Source organism: Carassius auratus, chromosome 28, assembly GCF_003368295.1.
Source record: "Carassius auratus strain Wakin chromosome 28, ASM336829v1, whole genome shotgun sequence".
Lineage (NCBI taxonomy): Eukaryota > Metazoa > Chordata > Actinopteri > Cypriniformes > Cyprinidae > Carassius > Carassius auratus.
The window spans coordinates 14437405-14459900 of record NC_039270.1 but is presented as its reverse complement, the minus strand read 5'-3'; the positions used below and the strand labels follow the sequence as shown (position 1 = coordinate 14459900).

General features: G+C 38.1%; 1 protein-coding gene across 4 annotated transcripts; it reads right to left on the bottom strand.

Annotated features, from left to right (window-relative positions):
- Window positions 1–330: 330 nt before the first annotated feature.
- atp6v0a1a (ATPase H+ transporting V0 subunit a1a) lies at window positions 331–22496 on the bottom strand. 4 transcript variants are annotated; one of them, XM_026208065.1, is made up of 22 exons: window positions 22363–22496; window positions 19507–19663; window positions 18726–18804; window positions 18451–18548; window positions 17761–17889; window positions 15024–15106; window positions 14110–14236; window positions 13940–14022; window positions 13323–13416; window positions 8909–9121; window positions 6160–6310; window positions 5870–6009; window positions 5393–5556; window positions 5115–5205; window positions 4904–5022; window positions 4605–4821; window positions 4396–4503; window positions 3815–3925; window positions 2637–2654; window positions 2103–2220; window positions 1690–1861; window positions 331–1400 (listed from the first exon to the last, which is right to left on the bottom strand). In XM_026208065.1, exons 2-22 carry the CDS (start codon window positions 19621–19623, stop codon window positions 1307–1309), a joined length of 2526 nt encoding a protein of 841 aa, XP_026063850.1. In that variant the 5' UTR covers window positions 19624–19663; window positions 22363–22496; the 3' UTR covers window positions 331–1306. The 4 variants fall into 4 exon arrangements, with proteins under 4 accessions (XP_026063850.1, XP_026063852.1, XP_026063851.1 ...); XM_026208067.1 differs by having other exon boundaries at window positions 2637–2651; XM_026208066.1 differs by lacking the exon at window positions 22363–22496 and adding an exon at window positions 20779–20885.

The window sequence follows — 22496 nt, the reverse complement described above, 5'->3', positions numbered from 1 at the left end:
ATTTTTGTTACCGTAGAAAAATACAAAGTGCTCAAATTTTGCCTGAAATGTAAATTAAGCAATATCACAATTAGTGCAAGTGCTGTCGTTCCAAATATCAGCATGGCTAATGTGAAACAACAGCAATAATACTTAAGAAAACAGAAATATTATATAATCATTACATGTTTATTAAAAGTAATAATTATGCTATACATTATTATTAATGCTTCTTCATAATTAATAATATATAATGCTTGAATACATATATAGACATGATTTACTAACAGGATATTTTCTCATGTGTATGTAAAAAAAAAAAACAAAAAAAAAAACACATGAGTTCATATCCACTCTTTACTCTTTATTGACAAACAAGACATAATCATTCAGCTTCACTCACTGCTTTTACTTGGTAGAGTTATTTTCTCCAGGACTCCCTTGACATCTATTAAACCAACACATTAATTTCAGGAGCCAATGCATGTTTATGTTGTAAACTCATTTCTAAACAACAATCAAAAACCCAGAACTGGGCACCGCAGCAGATTCATGAGATTAACATAGTTTAAATGTGTATTTGCATTTAAATTGCAATAGCAAAACACACACACACACACAAAACAGCAAGACAGTTCAAGGCCAACTAAAATATAATTACTCTTTACTAACATTTTCCAAAAGAATGCAAAGGTCTGCAATAAATCTGGGGGTTCCCTGCATCTAATAACCAGATATGCTTGATGAGGATATCCTCTCGGCAGAAGCTTGTGAAATGCCACGAAGTGAAGCTTTCTTTGCTGCATTTGAAATGAGGTCCCTTTGCACTAGAACTATTATATAAATGTGTCAACATAAAGGATAAAAGATACATAAAAAACAAACTCCAATAATTTAAGAGACAGGAAAAAATACAGACAACTATGTTATAAAGGGAGGGAAACTGTAATGATATTTTGCCTTGATTGAGGAGTACAAATTGATGAGGCTTTTATGAGAAGAACATGCTGTGTGCTATATGGAAAACCCCCTTGAGTTTGCATTATTACATATCAGTACATATTCCTGCAAGAATTGAAGAGTTACCAAGTAAATTGCAAATACATTATGCATTTCTAGCTCAGATTATTTTCAGCTTCAGCGATTTAACATCTAGTTTAAGTGCATGTACATTATCCCAAATATGTCCTGATCTAGAACACCTGAGAAACTAAGAGCCTTGCAAAGTCACAGTGTTCACAAGAATCATGAAATCTCACAAGCAATCTGATGGGCTCCTGTGGTTTGGAGGGGTGGCAGTTGGGGAGGGAGAGAATGTGGGTGTGGCTTAGTCTTCAAACTTGCCCTCCAGAATGCTGTCAAATGTAAAAGGCATGAACTTGAAGCCCTGTCCAGTGTAGAACTTATTCTGGAACTCCACCCTTCAGAAAATAAGTGGAGAAACAAGGTCAGTGGATTGCAATTCTTAAAACAAAATACAAATGTAGTTTGGTTTTGTACATAGATTTGATAAAAAAAATCTTATCAGGAAGTGAGTTTGGTTTTAGATTGAAGTTCTCACAAATTTTGAGTGTAAAGTATAACAAAGCACTCAGAATAGTCAATACAACTATTTTGCTAGACTAGCAGTGTGTATGTAGCCACTGATAGGGAACGACATCTACTCTTGTTTTAATTTATAGTAGGCAAGCATTATGTGTGTGCCCTTACCAATGCAATCGGAGAGCATGAAGGAAGGCAGACAGCCCTTCCATGACCAACAGAATAAACACAGTCAGTGTAGCAAAGAAGGCAAAGATGATTGACAGCGCAAAGAATCCACCAAAATTCCTAGAAGCCAGACCCATGTGCATCACCATTGACCACAAGACCTCAGAGAGCTCTGGAAGAAAACAGAAACACTTGAGAAACATCTTGTAAACGATGACAAATTGGAATCGTACGGACATTTGTACAGGGCTGTAGCTTATGGATTTTCATTCATGATGGATTTTCTTCATTTATTTATTTATTTAATAGAGATTACAAAGACTTGAATTACTAGTCTACAAAGTAGATCTGTGCATTATCAAATTTCCATGTCATTGCAATACAATAAATGAATGTGTGTGTGCATTACTTACGCGCATGGGCCAGACTCAGCGCCCAAAGCCGTAGATAAGAGGCAGTATTTGAGATGCAGCCTAAGCAGTATTCTATGGTGTGAATGGCTTGATGCACTGCAACATCTGCAAAATTAAACTAAAGAGAGAGAGAGAGAGAGAAAGAGACCAATAAGAGCTGTTCAGACTAATGAAAATACAAAGATCTAATCCCACTCCCAGCTCAATCACAGTATGATTAGCAGCCCTGAGAATAAAATCACAGCGCAGGGGCCTTTCATATCCTAATAACAGCACGGCTCACTGGATCATTCCCATGTAATGAAGGTGGCTTAAACCGAGGAAAATGAGTGTCTAGAAAAGAATCTATCAAGAAGTACTGGAAAAGGATCGAACACCAACTACAGGAGACCACCCAACACTGAAGCCTGCAGGAACACACACACACACACACAGAGCAGGAGGACTATACGGGATGATGGCGCGCACATACACACACACACACACAAACGTAAAAAACATCTACACAGAGTCGAGAAGGCTGTCTGCTCTTACCACTTCCTCCTCTGACTGCTTGAAAGGTAATCAGACACATGCACAGACAGACACACAGGGTTAAAGACGGAGTTAGAATCTGATGAAGAAGCTTGTCAGAGGAAAAATACACTTTGGTTTATAGAAAAATTAAAAGATCTAATGACCAACACATTTACTGTCAGTCGTCATAAAATGCAGTGGCCCCAAATAGTATTCAGACACTTAAGCCACACCCACAAATGCATGAATGACTAATTAAACAAAATACAACAAAGCAAGTGGCATTTTTTAAACGAGCACAGCACACTAAGCAAAGCATCTCATAAAAAGATAAGTTAAGTTTGAGACAGACATGATTTGGACAATATTTACGAGGTCTGGCATCATTTGTTTTTAAGTGCAGCTTCAGTGACCAAATACTTTATAGGGTCACTGAAAACGCCAAAATGAGAGAGATAAACAATCCCAGGGATTTGACTTCAGTCTCCAGTGAACGGACTTTAATGGCTGCTACTGGCAGGTCTGTTTGGAATGGAAGGAGGAAGATTATTTGGCACTGACGCACTGAAAAGACTGAATCTCAAACCTCAGAATAATGCAGGTTATCTGCCTCCACTTTATTTCCAGTGTAAAGAAACCCAATTAGCCAGGTGGGAGTTTGTTTAGTGTTTTGAGGCTGGTTGCCACGAGATACAGTGGATGGGGGGAGAGACAGTGCTATAAAAAAGGGGCTGCCCCAGTTTAGACCAGCTCTGGTATGCAGAGCCCAGCTCCAGTGAGTCACAGAATGGAATGCCTACTGAAGGCGAGTGACCCCACTGCCAACGGCGGCCGTTTTTGGTACCTGGGTGTGACTTGTCACCGTGGGGGTGGAAACAAGTATCACATAGACTACTATAAAGACATTCACTTTAAATATTCTTATGATAAAGCGTTAAGTTATTCTCAGGATCAACAGATGACATCACATGGAGTGTCCCGACCCAAATAAATATTCAGATAAATGGGTCGGCAGAACACGCGTCATTCTCTGGCTATAGAAAGACTATTGTTAGAGTTCACAAACTAAAGCATCTTCGTAAAATGAAAAATAAACAAGGATGGGCAAAGGATTTAATTAGTAAAATTATTAGTTACTCTATAGGATAGTTAGGAGAAAAACAAAGACAAAATAAAAAAAGAGAGATTTCCCTCACCTCAGGTGATTCATCTTCTAAGTTTTGGGAGAGCTGGTCATGTTGGATGATCTCTGCTTCATCCTCTGTGGGGCCGTTGCCCACACGGATTCCCCCAAAGTTTTGTGTTCCCTGCAGCAATCATGCAGTCATGGTTGTGTTTACAAGTAATGTATACATTTTAGATGAGCCATTATACAATAATCTAGGTTATCATGGTTCCTCCACTTTCTAACCAATACAATAAAGCATATTAGAATGCACATATATTCTATAATCTTTGTCAATATTTCTGCTATTGCTCACTTCATAAGAGACTAATTTTACAAATATTTAAATATCCTACTGACCCCAAACTAGTAGTGTATATTGAGTATAAAAAAGTAGCATGGCCTTTCAAAGATTATATTAATTTCCATGTTCTTTCGAGGCCTAATAATTATACTTCAGAGACATCCACGCGGACATTAATGAATATTCTGAAGACTTTCAGTACTGATGTAGCAATGATCGAAATTACAAGATAAAAAAAAAAAACACTTTCTAAAAATAAAAAGGCTTAAAAACTGGACATGCAGGAATCTCTAATGTTGTGTCCTTACCAGATTTCTTCTCCAGAGGTATTGCCTGCGCATTACTAGGGTCTTTACTATAAGCATACACGGTACACAGGCAAGAGCTATAATAACTAGCAGACACTGAATTGCAACCTACAGAGACAGAAAAAAAGAGAGAAACATTAACTTTATGTATCAAGTTGGTCTCCTTTGCCACATATCCTGCTGAATTCACGTGATATTGGTGTGTGTACCTGTCCCGTGTAAAATGGCTTGTTGGTGGGATCATTGTAACTGAAGAGGCACATGTTGATGAAGGTTATCAGAAGACTGGGGGCTTCTTTTGAGCTATTGGCATCATATGCCAACCACTTGTAAAAAATGAGCAGCACCAGGTAGCCAAAAAGGCTGACCATGAAGATGATCTCCGGAATAAAACCCAGGTAGATGTTCAGAGGTTTTTTGAAGTACCTTCACACGTTGACAAACAGTCTTAAATTAGCATTAAATGCTGATACAGATCTATTTAGAGTAACAACAGACAAGTGCGTACAGGTGATTGAAAAGACTGAGAGTAACTCCAAACGTCATGTGGATGACTCCTAGAATGATCGACATCTTCATCTTGAAGGAGTTCAGAAAGTTCAGCTTATTAGTGGCAATGTTCCAGATCTGTAAGAGGAGACAGGAAAACAGCTCTTAAAGGGCTGAAGTTAGACAATCTTTGCCACAGAACTGTTTAAATATTTTAACTAGGTGCTTACTGGGTCAATGCCAATTGGATAGGGTCCATTAAACACTTTTGGCACAGCAGGGTCCAGCTGTAATACATGGTTGTCCTTCAGTGTCGCAGACCTGAATGAGTTAATGGAAAATCAGTGTGACAAATAATAATGACTTAATGGCCACACATGGAGATCTGATCTGATCCCAAACAAGTGGCTAATTATAAGAGCTACATTTTCTGAGGGACATAAAAAACAACAATGAACCTACAGAGCAAGATCAATGTAAAATCAATGGTTTGAAATGAACAACTCACGTCCAGTTGCCTCCTTTCTCTCCAAACATGGGTCTGACACTCCAGCCCGAGCCAAAGACATTGAGAGATTTGGAGAAACAGTCGTTGTAGATAATCCCAGTATACACTGAAAATATTCCCATCAGGAGAATAATGTAACGGCCCGCAAAAACCATGCTAAACATCTAGAGAAAGAGAGAACACCGTGATTTGTAGTAGCCCAAATTACCAAATAAATGTTGAATCATTAAAAAGAAAGTACATTTTCAGACCATGTTGTTTTATTAAAAGAAAATAATCTATCTTATAAATTTTAAACTAAACTTCTTCTCTTCGAAACTTAATTTCATGCTAATTAACAAGTTAAAAACAATAGGATCAATATTTTCTGTTTTCAGGATCTACACATAAAGCTCTATGAAATAAAATGTTGATTTGAACAAAAGAATAAGACAATATTTATGAGATGGCTGGATAAATGGATGGGAGAATGGATACCTCATTATCGTTTTTCTGGGCAATTAATCGGCTCTCTCGCAGTACCAAATAAAGTGCAGCACAGGTCATGAGTATACCATGACCTAGATCGCCAAACATGACCGCAAACAGGAAGGGGAAGGTGATGATGGTGTATGGAGCTGAACATAGAAGCACAAACATGGATACAAACAATATGTTGAGACACCCACAAAAAAGTACAAATAAATTTAAAAAAAGGTAGCACAACATGAGCTCATTTTAATCACTGCAGAGGAGTTTGGGACAAAACTATTAAAGGTCAGGGTTACCTGGGTTGATTTCCCGGTAGTTGCTGATGCCATAGGCATCAACGATGTTCTGAAAGCCCGAGGTGAACTTATTGGTTTTGTTGTAGGTGGGTGGGGTCTGTTTGGTCTGCATTCGGTTTAAGATGGAGGGAACAGTGGATCCACTTCTCTCCTGAAAGAGATAGAGCAAATAGAGCAGAATTTAACACAAACATTCATGCATGAAAAGAAATGCCCCAGTTTGCTTCCCAGAAAAACAGTGGCACAGTTGTATGCATGCCTCTACATTGCAACTTTACATTGCATTTACGTAAATGCTCATTTATCCGTGGAAATAGTGTCACTTGTCTGCTTAAATTTCAAGCAGATGCTGCATATTGTGAACTGAACTTGAGTATTGAGTCCACAGCATGTAACCGCGTATGGAGGCAATGTGTAAGACAGCTGATATTAATAGCTGCTAGTTAAATAAGGCATGAGGAAAAATGTCATGTGTAAGGACAGGCTTTGAACTAGCACGCAAGCACAATACTTCACATTTCAACACACTGCCTAAATGGACTTAACACTATTACATTTCTAGTTTAAGTTCAGAAGGAAGCCGCTTTTTGGTTATCAAACAATGCTTTCCATGGATTTACAAATTGGCTATAAGAATCCATCTGTAGTTTGCTGGCTGTAAGTCCAGCATTATATAAAGAATGCTTAAGCAGTTTTAACTCTATAATAGACAAAGGCAGACATAGGAGAACAGAAGGCAAATTTGTGTGAGCGGTTAATCCTCTTATGGTGTGACTATTACAAGGTTAACACTGCAGTGACCTCTGACCCTTACACTACAACCTCTCACCACAGGGATTACAGGTATTACACCCGCTCTGCCCTCACTGTCCTGTAGTAAAGTGTGACATCCCAGGCCTCATAGAGGCATCACACCATCTGCTGTGAAAAGCTTTTAAGAATCTAGAATCCATCACTCAAGTGATCTTCAGCATGCACTAGATCACCCCGAGACCCACCAATTCATTAAACTGTGTAATAAATCAAGAAATAAATACTACACAAACAAACCGCTCACTAATATCGGTCATAACATAGTGGAGAACATGCTTATACAAGTTTGGTTCATGTGTTTAGTCAAAATTCAGATTGCTGTGCCAAAGCGCTGCCAAACAATCATTCTTACTCTGTGGCTATTAATTGACGGCACTATATACTAGTATGCAATAAAAACACAAAATAAATGTCTTTTAAATACATCTTTTTTTAAATACATTTTCATTATGTACTATTTAAAACTTAATTAATGTAAATGAATGAAAACCAGAAAAAAACTGAGGCAATGAATTTCCACTGCCTATCTCCTCCCGCGTTGTGTCCGCTTTCTCATCAGCGATGTGATGGACACAGTCCACTTGTGGTGCTGTGAGAAGGGGATCAAGTTTCAGCTGCTCTACACCATAGGAAAATTCAAACTTTGATCTGAGGGGTCTCATGACTCAACGTAAAAGCATCTGGGCATTCCGTCCTAAGCACTCAGTCCCCTGTGTGCATGTGTCTGTGTGTCCTGGGATAATAGAAGCTAAAACCATGTTTACAAAATGTGAGTCATTGTATGTGATGACAAGAACAAATCGGCTACTCCTTAGAGACAACACGTGTGTGGTGGTAATATATGTGGTGTAACATGCCAAAGTAAAATGGACTAAATACAGCCCCAATGAACTGCAGCTTATATCAGGAGCCTATTAAATCAAATGTAAGACTTTTTTTAATACCTGCACAAATGTAACTTATGTCCATACAGATATGTTATGTCCATACAGATCCACACATATTTAACTGCAAAATCGGGTAACTGCAAGTTTAAAATACTCAAGATGTGTTTTATTCAAGAGATGTTTTAAGTACTACAGGTATACCCATATATACGAATTAGAGGACTGATATTGGATTTTGTAGATACAACAACGTGCTTAAACAAATTAATTTGCTGATATTAGTAACATTTTTATACTGAATGTGTTATTGACTTTTCTTCCTATGACAGGATGGCACAAGAAAAGTCACAAGAGTTAACACTGAAGTTTTTATTCCAAAGAAATGGAAAAGGTATTATATTTATGCATTTATAATGTACTCTACCTCTCTTCAGGGAACAAAGGCCAAAAGTATTTAACCCTCATCATGCACTTGGGAACTAACCCATCTTATCCCCAATTAAATACTTTATGAATAAGAATGACCTCCCCTCTGATATAACAAACTAGCTATAGCAAGCAGCAAATTGTGCTACTACATAAACTAAAGAATACTGGCCATAAAATATGTCTCCATAACAATATACTGTTTTAATAGGATATAATGTTTGTCAACAACAACCATCAAGCTAGGGTCTTTAAAATATCTATAAACTACAACAGTTCTAATATGTCTATATTATTTCTCAAATTAGCCTAAATATCTCTTTAGTGGAGCCCTAATTTGAGTTCAAATGACAATGACTGGCCAAATGTAACATTTAAGACGTTAATTTGAGATCAGATGTCATACTCATGACAATGAATCACTTTATCAATGATGTGCTCATTAGAGAGTAAATGGAATTATAAAGAGGAAAACGTTACGCTGTGATTTGATTTGCTGGATTCAGTTATAGTAAGTAGCAGCCTGAAGAATGAGACACTGTACCAACCTCCTCTGGCTTAAGATCTTAGTAGGTTTACAGAAGCATCAATCAATATTAGTGGATGCAAGTGTGTGTCCTCACCGTGCCCCGACGCAGGGCAAACTGAATGGAGTCTAGATCGGACACAGGGCACCATATCTCAGCGATCAGACACTTCTGAGTGACATCGATGTTGCAGAGGTTCAGAGTGTGATAAATGGCTTTCATCTTCCGGACCTTGATGAACCATACTCGGACAGTCTTAGCAGCCGCCTGCAAAACACGCTGCCTGTGATCCTCCGTCTGATTCAGCACCTGGAACACACAGCAGAGAGGAAGAGGAGGGGTCACAACAGGAAACATGAGATCCCTCAACAAGTGATGTGATATAGACACAATCAGAGCTGAAAGAGCAGCCTGAGAGGACTGACTCTGAGCAGGATGCAGTTTAAAGTCAAGTCTGACATGTCCTCAAATGTCTGTATATCCTGTTCAATATCCTATAAATGTCTGAATGTTTTTCCGAAAAAAAAGAATATATCTTTTGTATGACTGATGTTAAGTCAGGCTAATTACACATATTAAAACAATTCTCTGTTTAGTTTGAGTCATGACAGAAAAACATTTGGGGCTGGAGTAATGATAAGGATTCAAATCATTACTTTTCTCATGGGCTTGTAAATCTTTTTGAGGAACCATCAGAAGAGTCATTTGTTTTTAGCATGGAACAAAAATGCCAATGCCACCCCACTTTAGTCACAATAGCTGCAGATGTTATACAGAGCTATTGCAAGAATAGCGACGAACAGATGCTCAACTTCAGCTATTTGTTCATTGAAAAGTATACAAGCACCCTTTGCCAGTTATTGTATGAACAGGAAAATTCAAGAGCCATAACTATTGGTAAATATGTTTGTGAATCCCAAACATTGGTTGTGTGAACATAGCCAATATAACTTCTATTTAAGTAAGGTGGATTTCTCAATCATTCAGGAGTGGCCAGGGAAGCAGTATCTGGTTGGCATGTTAGACGGATAGAGTGGCTACATTAACGTCCAAGTGCGCATTCTCCCTCACACGGGTGGGACATACGCAGCCGCCCACTCTAAAATCAGACACGCTCGCCCACGCTAGAATATCCCACATGCTCACCCACGCTGGAAAGATATGGAGACTCACCCACGCTGACAAATCAGGCAAACTCGCCCACTCAGGGATTTGTGTAATCCTTAATACTGTGTCCCAAAGAGCTTCCGTCTTTCTCAAACAGCAACAGAAACACAAACATGGCATGTGTGCTTTACTAAAGGGTACCGAATTCTCTCCAAATCTGTGAGAGGATCACAGGGACATTAACCATTCCTGCCAGACAGGAACACACACACATACACACACACGCATAGTGACCATTCTCTCTCACCTCAGGGGCAAACAGGCCCGCTAATAGCTCGAAGTGAGTCAGTGACATGGAACTCGAGCACACACTTCGGTCCCGGCCCTGTCAGCACTCTTGTGCTTGGATATGTTCCTTCATTTCTTTTGAATAGTCAGAGAGCAAACAGATATGCATGTGGGTTTTCCGAGGGTGTGGGATAAGTGAGAATCAACAAATAAGTGTGGCGAATGTGAAGAACAAACTCCCTCTGTATGTGGATATGCACAGACAGGAACTCTCACTATGAGACGCCCGCTGTGAAAAGCACCATACAGTTGTAACTGGTGATGCAATGACAACAAGAGTTTCTTTTCAGATTTTTGTTGATCAATTTTGATGTTGTCATGTTTTGAGGGTAGTCTTGTCTACAATAGCCCAAAATCTTGCTCTAAATAGCTGTCTACAGAACTTAATCAGGAAACTTGAATGTGCCACTGTGCAGACACTGAATAAATCTAACGGAACCCTCTTCATTGCGAGTAAATCACTCACATATGTAACTAAATGATGTCTAAAATTCGCCACTGGCTAATAAATTCTCAGATTGTACTTGCCAGTGTGTTACTTGGATGCAAAGTATATATAGATCAGATATATGTTCACTCACCGAACACTCTCTGACTGAGTTTCTCTCTCCGTTAAGCAATCTGTGATATTTCTCAGTTCATCTCAATGGATGCACAACGTACCTGTGTTTGACGTACCGTAAACTTTAGTGTAAAGATGCACCACTCGCTGTTGCTTTGGTGAGACCATAGAGAGCGAGAGAGTCTTACATACATGCAGAATTGACACGCTACATGTAAACGATATACTTTATTGTATTTTCCTGTCAAAATAATAGAGTTCCTATGATTATTTTCAGCTTTTAAGAACTGTCTGGTTTTCCAGTAGTGGGCGGAGCTGATGCACAAATGACAATCTCATCAGCTCGTGCTCACCTGATAACGTCCCCGTTTTGATTTCAGCAAATCAGTTCGAGCGAATGCGCACAACCCGATTAATATTCATGAATCCAGTAGCTCGCTAATTCTTGCATTTTATAATGGCTTATTAGTAGAATTCGTATTATAATTATCATCTTTTAAGTATTATTGTTAGTTCTATCCTTTTTTTTTTTTTACAGAAACACTGAATGACCAACAAATCATCACCACCAGTCCAGTTAAAATGTTAAAATATCTATGCATTCATACATGGTAATCAAGTTTTAATTCTAGTTCGATAATAACTATCATTAAATAATACTTGATTATCATATTATAATGCTTCACTGACTGATGTTAAGAGAGTACTTTCAGATATTTAAAAAGCAATGCCATTTAAAAAAAAAAAAATATATATATATATATATATATATATATATATATATATATATATATATATATATATATATATATATATATATATTTTATTTTACTGGCCAGACTAATATATATAAGTCTGGCCAGTAAACTAAAATATTTACTAGCCAATGGCGATTCAATTGCCAAGGTGTCCGTAGAGGGTTGTAACGTAAGAACTAAACAGTGGTGATAAATTGCCCTGCCATGTGCTGAAGGTCTAAACTGTGTGGGCATCTGTGTGGGTGGGAAAGCTATGGGTACTATGTAAATGTGTGTGGACACACTCACCCAACGTTTTCCTTCCCAAACAAGGCATTGTGAGTGATTCTATCAAAGACCCAGAGACGAAACACCATCCAAGCTGTGCCCCAATTACGCCTACAAGGAGCCCCTAATGACTCACTGAGGGAGATTCCCTCAGACTTACAGACTGTGCACTGACACAGCCAGCAGATAATACAGTCATATCAACCTGCACTCTACTGTACGTCTGTTAGTTTAATCTCAGCTCGAGAGAGAAAATAAAAAAAGAAAAACAGAGAAGAAAATTAGAAAAAGACAAACACACACAGCTGTGCAGAGTTTGAGACCTGAAGTCTAATCCAGAGGTTTTCAAAGTGATACAGACGCCCGCAGGGGGCGCCACAAGCCAAAAAAAAATGAATTAACATGAATTAATATCAATTTAAAATAAATACATTTAATTAAATAGCCATGTACTCTCATATTATAGTGACACAGTGATCTGCACTAACTGTGAAATGTGAAAATCTTACTGACATAAGAACAAAAATACATCAAAATTTCAATTATGTGGGCAACTTCTGGCTGTTTGTAGTATCATGTACTTTTTAACATTTACTTGTCATTTATTTTTTAAGAAGTTATTTTACTGATTTAGTGAAATCCACCCTGCTCTAATCTAATCTGTACTTGGCACAGCACAAATCTCCTGATCACACTCATTTTGTTATGTAACTCAATTACGCCACTCAAGCTGGAGTTTATAAAGCAAATGGCATCAATTGATGTACTGTCAAATCATAAATAAGTTACATCAATACAAACCAAGCAGCATGCATTCATGAGTTTGTTTGCTTTCCTGTTTAAATCTTTTAGGCACTCGGTAAACATCTACGCTTTGTTTTTCTAACTTATTTTGTGATCTTAATTTAAGAATCTCTGACGTAAGAACCTCTGATCAGACAGAGGACTGTTCTTTCACATACCGCTCGGACAGAAACAGATGAGACACAAACACACACAGATGGGGACATATCAACTTTGTTCAGACTGCGAACAGGTGGTCTTGCCATTGTGTTGGTGCTTACAATTGTTACTATAGCAGCAGACGCAGATGGACCAGATATTGGTGATAACATTTGAATGAGCAGATCAGATTTCATCATTTGTAAACGGACAGTGCAAACAGTGTTGCAGGATTTGAAAACTAATTCAGATTTGTGGACAGAGTGAACAAAGCAACACAGAGAACAATCCTAACAGAACTAGATTATGTCAGGACACATCCATAAGATTTAACTGACCTCTAACAAGAAAAAGAAAAGCTTTATCTACATGCACTTATATAATTTGGTCAAAGAAATATAACAGAGGTATATAATCTTTGCTCATAAGCAAAATTAAGTCTTTGTGAGAGAATGTGTGTGTATGTGTGTGTGTGTGTGTGTGTGTGTGTATATATGCGTGTACGCATAGTGCATTTAGGTCTTACCATCTGGAGATCATCAATTCGAGTGTTGACTCCAGCTGCCATTTCCTTCCTCTCTTGAGGGGTCTCGGGACAGGGGTACAGTGATGCCCGAAAGCTAACATATTGGTAAAATATATGAATATGGAATACATTAATTTCAAGAATATGTCAAATACACACAACACTATAAAAATACACTATCAAAGGTTTGGCGTGAGTAAGATTTTTTTACAGAAATTAATACTGTAAGAATGCATTATATTGCAAAAATGCATTATATTGAACAAAAGTGACAAAGAAAATTGTGCCGAAAGATTTCCACAAAAAAAAAAAAATGCTATTTGGAACACTGCTAATAATAAGAATTATAAAAAATGTGGCTTTTAAGAAATATATTTAAATCTATTTTAAATTGTAATAATATTTCATAAGATTACCATCCTGTATTTTAGAAAAAAAAAAAAAAAAAAAAATGCAGCCTTGGTGAGCATAAGAATCTTCTTTCAAAACCAATTAAAAAAAAATTACCAAACCAAATTCTACAAAACCAGAAAACAATGTAATGTTTTCAAAATCTCAAACCATTTTCTTATGTTTTGGTCACTCTGTATTGAGACTGGGCAGTAATGCTCTCATACCCTTCACAAATCTTCTTGACTCTGTTTTTCAGCTGGTCTCCCTGGAAGAAAATGATGAACACAGACTTGTGCACATGGTCTCCCTGGAAAAAGAAAAAAAAACATAAGAGGAAGCTCTTGAAAATTTATCTTAAAGTTATTTCTTTCTTTTTTTTCACGGGGAAACTGACTGTGGCAGGGTCTTCAAGTGGGTCTTCGATGTCTGCCTGTCGCAGGAAGACATTTCCACGACAAACTCTCCACAGCATCCTCTCGAAGGTGGGAATCCTTTCTCTGCCAATCACCCCTGCAACAAACCTGCAACCAGCAGGTGAGTGCAACGTGTCAGTAATCTATTACTCTACCATCTGGCCAATGTGTCCTGTTTCAGCCCCCATCTAATAACTGATCCGCATCTTATACTGAAAAAACTACATTATATTAAGGTATGTCCTCATTCCTCTTTACTTTCATCTCTTAACTCCTCTGATGATGCTTTCCTTTCATCCAATGCTGTAAATGGAAAAAATGTGTTTCATGCTAAGTCTTAAAGGCATACTAGAATTACTGATCATAGATCCATGACAAACCCACTGGCATTAGCAGCAGTTACTTAAGAATGTGTGTTAAATCCCTCTTTATTACTATTGTTTTAATAGCATAAACCTATTTTAAAGCTACCTCTCCCTCTGTACTGTGTGTTTTTACCTGTTTAGTTCTTTAACTCAATCCATATTACTACCAATAAAACATTCAATATTCCACATATACCCATATACATTTAGAGCCATTTAAAAGACCTGTGCTGCATTCTTCTAGAGTTTTGGCAACGTAAAAAAGAAATAGGCAGAGAAACAGACATCAGGAAGTGTGCAATCCCCATTAACATCTGAGTTTCATCCAAGCATATCCACATACAGAGAAATTGAATTTCTCTGAACTTCAGTGATAATGACCATCAGGAGATGCAATTTGTGAGGTAACATGATACACTGAAAGCATTTCAAAAGAATGAGATCAGGCTGTACTGTAATTTCTACATTTGAGAGCATCAGTGTTTTAGCGGTCCATAACAGAGCTTGGTAAGACTCACTGCCATACTCACCCAAGCCTAAGAGGAGCGGCACGTCCAACCTCATTCGGGTCCAGTAGAGTTGATGACTCTTCCAAAAGTGCAGGGTCTTCCATCTAACAAAAAGGAAAAGAGAACAATATTTGGATTTATTTTTCTCCTTCGGTTAAAATTATCTGATTTTGGATCAAAGTTAATTGTAGTGTTGATAATATTGTTTCAGGAAATTGTTTTCTAACAAATCAAGGGCCCTTTACTTAAAACAGGGCAAAGGTACATTAAGGTATCAAGCTGTTGTAGTTAGCTTAATATTGATAGATGTTGTAATACTTCAAAGCTCTGCATGTTAATGTTAAAGGGGGGGGTGAAATGCTCGTTTTCACTCAATATCCTGTTAATCTTGAGTACCTATAGAGTAGTACTGCATCCTTCATAAATCCAAAAAGTCTTTAGTTTTATTATATTCATAAGAGAAAGATAGTCTGTACCGATGTTTCCCGGAAAAACACGAGCGCCTAGAGGCGTGACGTGTGGGCGGAGCTAAAGAATCACGAGCGCCAGTAGGCTTTTGAGTTGAGAGCGTTTGGAAGCTGACATTACCTTGAGGAAAAAACCATCATCCAAAACAACCATGGGTAACAGTCAGATTCAGCCATTTATTTATGATCCAGAATCAGATCCAGAGGCTGAAACTGAATGAGAGCAGCAGCAGCAACGACTCGCTCCGAGCGGGGCTCAAACCCGGGTCTCTGGAATGGGAGGGGACGTACTAACAAGGAGGCAGAGATATTTGAAGCAGTTTTACTCACCGCCTGCGGTTCCAACACACGATCGTGACCCTTTTTCGTTGGGATTGCATCATCCTTAAGAAATAAACGATACGCAAATCCGTCGTCAAACTGGGCCTTGTTTGTAAAACAAGCATCTTCGAAATGCAGGGGAACAAACAAAAACACTTGCACAACTCTGTTGATGCTCTGTAAAAATAAACTCCATCCACTGGTCCCTTAATGCTGTTTTTTTTTTTTTTTTGGTAATCTGTGCAGGGTTGTCTTGCCCTGGCAACCAAAAACACACTTCTTTTGTGACATTTCGCGACGCTCTCGCTCTGATCAGTGAAGTCTGTTGTGCTCTCTGCTCTGCTATACGGGAGCGCGCGCTCTTCCAGGAGAAGTGCCTCAGGACCCATATAAGGAAATTCCGCTCCATCTAACGTCACACAGAGCCATACTCGAAAAAAACTTTCCGAAACTTGTGACAAACCGGAAGGAGTATTTTGGGAACAAAAATACTCCTTCAAACGTATAACTTAATTTTTGAAACTTTGTCCATGTTTAGCATGGGAATCCAACTCTTTAACAGTGTAAAAAACTCAGTATGCATGAAATAGCATTTCACCCCCCCTTTAAGTACTTCTTTCATATTACATGAATAAGACAAATTTATGTTTAACTTAAGTTTTCAATGAAATTATTGAAAAGAAAAAAATTTATTTTGATTTATTTACAGTAGAGGATTTATTAGATTAAATCAGCTGACAGCTTTTACCCAAAGCAAATTTCAATACAAGTTATTCCAAGGAAAAGATGGTGATGTGCTTAACTCAAGGGCACTGGGATTGGTCCTTGAACAGTTTGAAATGGCTGGTTTTGTTTTTTTAACCACTGAGCCACACCAGCCTCACACCACACACCGCCCACCACCAGTCTGAGAGAGCCCAAGTTAGTGGAAGTGTAAAGTGAATGATTTACAAGACAGCTAACAACCTAAATGCTTGCGCTCAAATTATCTTTTATAACTTGTAAATAAATATTGCAATAAAACTTTATAGTTCAGATCAGTGTCCAGGAAGCACAAGAAATGTATAGTCAAAGATCTCCAACAGACTGAAAGACAGAAAAGAAACACCCTGGTAGTAGCTTATTATCATGGGCACAAAAGGCTGAGCATTTTTTTTTACAGGTTCAAGAAACGTGTGAATAGTGAGTCGAACACCTTGAAGAACTGGTCTTGGGAAGGGCAGTGTGACATCATCACCAGCGGCTGAGATGTGACCAGGAATTCAGAGAATGGCCTTTCAATCTGTTAGACATGCATCTGTCTTTGTCAGCTTGAAAATTATCACAGACATGGGGAAAAACATTGCTCCTGTGTTTGTGTTAGAGCGTTTGTTGATTTGTCTACTGAATGGTGTTAATTATTTTGATATGATAGTTTGTATTCTAATTCAACCACTGTGTATGCCATTTGTGAGTAAAGGCCATTTTACACGGTAAAGGGGAACAGCGAGTTCCCGATTCAGGCTAAATGGAAGAGAAGTGGAACATGGCAACACAAGAAAACAACACAGAAAGTTAAGCACAAAAAACAGCTTCTGCTAGCTTTCTTAAATGTTACATGCCATTGACCAATCCAAGCTGATTTTACTTACAAACAATGAAATAGTATTAAGCTTTAACTTGGTCAAAGGACAACGTTGAGGAGAGGTTTATTTTAATATTTAATGGCTTCATTAGCCATCAATTACATAAACATAACAGTGATCGCCCCGTTCAGAATCAGCGTATTTTTGCTCAAGCTGAAGCAGCAGTAGATCTTGTTTTGGTTGCACAGGCACCTCTCAAGAGTGTGAGAAATGGAAAAAGACAACTAAGACTGCAAGATCGCAAGCAAAGCTTGCCGCACATCATGTACCGTGTAAAATGCCTCAGGAAATACCACAGGAAACTCTAAAGGCTTAAGGTTTTGTAAGAGATGAGGTATTACAGACCTCATCAAAGAACTGCTGTGTTCGTCTGAGGATGTGCTTAAGCTCAGTTAGCTCCAGGAAGTTCTTCTTCAGGGCTTCCTGGTTGGTGTTGATCTCCTTCAGCTCATTCTCCAGCTTTTCAAAGGTGGCCTACAAAAAGTGAAAGGAGGACAACTCATTAAATGCATTCAAAACTTTTATTCTGTGATGCAAAGTCATTACTCCAGTCTTTAGTGTCACATGATCCTTCAGATATCATTCTAATAAGCTGATTTGCTGCTCAAGAAACATTTTCTGTTATCAATTCTGTGCTTAATTTTTTTGTTTAGTGCTTTAATGTTTAGAAAGTTTAAAAGAACATTGATTATATGTAATTCAATATGTTTAATCAATAATCTAATCAAAATGTTCAATATTGAATGAAATAAGAATATTTTACATTTACATTCAATCATATAGCAGTCCATTTGATCTAAATCAACAAAAGACTTACAATATTTGTAATCAACAAGCTCTCTCCTCATGCACCATCTCTGTGTTTTAGCACTGTGCTCATCACAATGTTTTATGAGTTGCATTTGCTGCCTTGATACAGTGCCTCTGTGGGCAGCTCATAATGTTTCTTAAACCAAGCGATTTTAATTATGGGTCCTTTTTATTTTTAATTCTCATTTTCAGCCTTATTTTGAGTTGTCCATTAAGTTTTTATACCTCCAAATCAATCATGTCTCGTGGAAAAGGGACCTCTGGGTTCTCCCCTGTGTCTACAACAGGTATGTTAGCCTTTTTGATTTCCTTCTCAACAAATCCTTGAAAAGAAAAGAAAAAAAACATGATCAAGCAGAGAAAACAGTAAAGGAGAGAAGCATTTCTCCAGTAAAGGAGAAAAAAAATCATTTTTCCACTGAATTTAACCAGAACTCATGATGCTGTGTCAGCAATGATTTTCAGCTCATTACGTCAGCAATGCTAACTCAATAACTCACTTAGTTTGCGGTCCATCTCCTCACACCGACGGACTTCATTCACAAACTTCCTCTGGAAAACGTTCACATCGGGGTTCAACTGCAATTCAATGAAAGAGAAAAGGTCACTGACCAATTGATATACAATTACAGTACCATTCTCTCAAAGACAAGGAAGCAACATTTACACCAAGGGGCGTGAGAAGAAACTGCAAAGTAGTCATATTCACAACAGATCAATGATTCCACATGAGACAAAAACAACACTGTTGGCTGTGAATAACTAGATGAGGGTACAAGGATGAGAGAGCAATGTTTTGAGCAATGTTTCACAATCACTTCCTGTTTGAGGTCATAATGTTTGTGTATCTGATAGCCATTTAAATCTTACACTCTACTGAATATTATTTGCTCTCTATCTGTTTCCCATCCCAGCAGCAGTGAAATCAAGTTTGCTTGATAAAGTAATGCTTAAAATATTGTATGCAACACATCTGTACTATCGCATATTCATCAATGCTGCAGGGACATTAAAAGTAAAGAAAGAATTACAACACCACTGTACATGTCTGGCCCTAAAGCATTTCTTGTAGTGGCAATTTCTATGAATAGAAAAAAAGTCTATGAATGTTTATGTTCTAATGCTTATTTGATCAGTTACGCTGACATTTGTTGACAATGATATCAATGTTAGTGCCATGAGTCACTATGAAGGCCCTCTGTTTGCCCTCTGTTTTGAATGGGTTTCAGTGAATGTTCCAGGAATTAATCAGCAGTGAATTATGACGTGGCCTATACTTACATCTCTGAACTGCACCATGCCGATCTCCCCCAGCTCACTGACACAGCAGTAGGCAGACTCAGACTGGAGAAAGAGCTGGGCCAGAGTCATCTCCTCACTGCGAAACAGCTCCCCCATAATGCACTGCTCTCTACCCAATGCACTAAGGGGAGAATGTCTGAGGGAAGAGGAAGAAAACACAAATGCTAATACTAGAAATACAAAAGGTATGCTTCACATTGTATTGAGTAATACTTTTGTCTGACACCAAGCACAGTGGTTAAGCCAAAATGATTGAGCGAATGTAAGGTTTACTTTAACCAAAAGGAAGACAGCCTTTAAAACAGCACATCAGCATATTAAACCTCAACAATAATTGTGATCTGTTTACTGATTCTGTGCCAATTCTGTTATGCTCACAGTCCAGCAAGATGACGATGCCACAGATAAATGCTCCGTGACCGTGAGCTGAGCTTCATTGCACACGCTGATAGTTTACAAGTCATGAGAATCATATTAATGGTCTGTTTTCAAAGTTAATATTTAATGGTTATCTGACAGTATTGTACAAGAAGCTTGCTTTTAGATAACATATCAGCAGCTGTGAAAAATCAACCTGCAAACCAGGGCCGCTCAATTATATTTTGTTTTATACAATGTTATATATTTTAAATGATCTAACTTCAAAAATAAATAAACAAATAAACAGATTTGAATGCAATTCCATATATAACGAGATAGACAGATCTAATTAGTCTAATAAGACCAACTGTGTTGTAATGCACTTGCACCACCTTCTAAACACTGAGGGTAACCCAAATCACTCTGCTGTAAAGGAAAGGACATATACAGGAAAAATGGAATGTGGCACAATAATAATAATAATTATATCCTTATTATATTGTTTTCTTAATGGTTGAAAACTAAAATCATTATCGCAAATAAATTCAGATTAATCAGCCAGCCCTACTTCTACTCAAGGCAAAGCTTCTGCCTCATTTCATAACACCAAGAGCATTATGCACTGTCATCTAGACTATCTTGAACTAATGACTGTTCTTAAACAGTAATACAATCCAGGAAAATGCCTTAGGAAAGATTCCACAATCTTGTGCGGAGAGGACACGCAAAGAATGTTACGCTTCTTTGCTCTTTCACCATTCTCATGGCATGTGATGCTCCAAAGAGCCGAGAGAATAAGCACATGCCATCTCAGAAGAATGAGGAAAACACACAGGAGCATTCAGCGATTACACAGAATAACCCGATGAACTTTTCTTTCCCTGGACCTACCGCTACAACTGCATGGCATGTGCTCTCCTAGGGCAAATCCTGATCTTCTCGTTGAAATGCATGTGGTCCTATCAAAGGAGTGAATTGTAAATTGTAGCCCATTCTCCAAAGCAGTCCTTCACTGAAAGAAGTTTAATATTATTCATGAAGAATGATTGTACGATGGACTCCACTCACAGCGAGCGGATTATAGATTAAGCTGCGCCATGTGACTCTCTAAATCCGTACTAGACATTACCAACACACAGGCACTTTGTGGAACAATAAGACACAAAGAAAACTGACATAGCAAAATAAGAAATTTGATATTTCTGCTAGGTCCATTTTAAAACTTTTAAGTGGTCAGAATGGGGCGCAAGTACTCGTTGTTTCATGGGTAATTCCACACGTGCTGAATAATGCAGCACCTCTGAGAATTATCAAGATGCAGATACTCTTTCAGCTATCTCTCTGTATCCTGCTCTTTTTTTTTTCCATTCTCCTGTACAACTACATACAGCCGTCTCAGCATCATCAGGTATCAGTGCAGTGGACCAATGCAAGGTCTTTCAAAAACAGATCCTACAATGAGACATCATATTAATAATGTGAACTCCTGTGGCAGGATTTATACCAATAAGGTTTCTTTTGAGTAACTGTCCTGCTGACTCAACCAAAGCTGCAACAGAATAGAATAGAATTCTTTATCACCTCACAAACCCAGGGAACTGTTGAAGCTAAGGTTGTCCAACCCATCAGCACAATACTGTAGCATCCCAGTACTAAGACCTAAACAGCAGCTATATAGCTTCATTTAAAGAATCCAGTCTATACTGTGAAAAATGTGTAAAATATTATTTGGAAAGTGTTTAGTTTCTATTACGTTGCATTATTATGATTTTTCTTTCTACTGCACTGTTAGGGTAACTTAAGTGTATTATTTATCAATTAGTCGTTACACTAACGAAATGTTTTTATGATTTCACTTAATTTCATCTTATATTTAAAGTATTTTTACGTTACACTATTTTCCCTCCACAATATAGTGTCAGACAGAAAAGCCATAGAGATTTTTTTGCATTAACTGTTATATTAGCTGCTTTGCTAAATGGTGAGCAGTCGAGGTTTTCTGAGCCCCTTTTTCAGAGTATTGTATACTAAACAAATTATTACGGCAAAAAGCGTATTTTACCGTTGAACTGTAAGAAGGAGTAAACGCAGACACCGGCTTATTAACAAACGTTAGCCTGGCGGAGGACAGAAGCGTACGTTACGTTAGCTGTCAACACAAGTTTACACGTCAACAAGTAGTAGGGCAAAGTGCCACTTTATACACTTCAGTTTTTTATTGTAACAAATGGAAATAAGTTTCCAATTTAAACGTGACAAATGAAACTGCAGTAACAGAGCGTTAAAGCGCTAATGCTAATTATCACCGACAGGTTGTAAACGTCATCTCGGATAACGTAACGTTTAATACTCAACAGCGCATTCCGAGAAGCTGAAAGAAAACGCGCTCTTCTCTTCCAAACACAACTCACTGGACGGTAGAAAGCAGTTATTATGTGAGAACACAGTTATTTTAGCAAGAACAATGTAACTTACTGAGTTTAAACAGTTGAAACGGAGTGCTGCTTTCTCTGAATCCTCTCGGTCGCGAGCATCAGCTGACCAGAACGAGGCAGAGCGGGCGTGACGTCATGAACAGCCCAGACCGGGCCACGTGACCGAGGTTACCT

Excerpts from the sequence above, each read along its gene's own strand:
- atp6v0a1a (XM_026208065.1), bottom strand. The coding sequence starts at position 19,623 with ATGGGGGAGCTGTTTCGCAGTGAGGAGATGACTCTGGCCCAGCTCTTT. Across the intron at positions 17,890-18,450 it reads GAGACATGATTGATTTGGAG|GCCACCTTTGAAAAGCTGGA; the intron begins GTATAAAAACTT and ends CACTTTTTGTAG. Across the intron at positions 9,122-13,322 it reads GAATTGATGATCTCCAGATG|GTGCTGAATCAGACGGAGGA; the intron begins GTAAGACCTAAA and ends TGTGTGTTCCAG.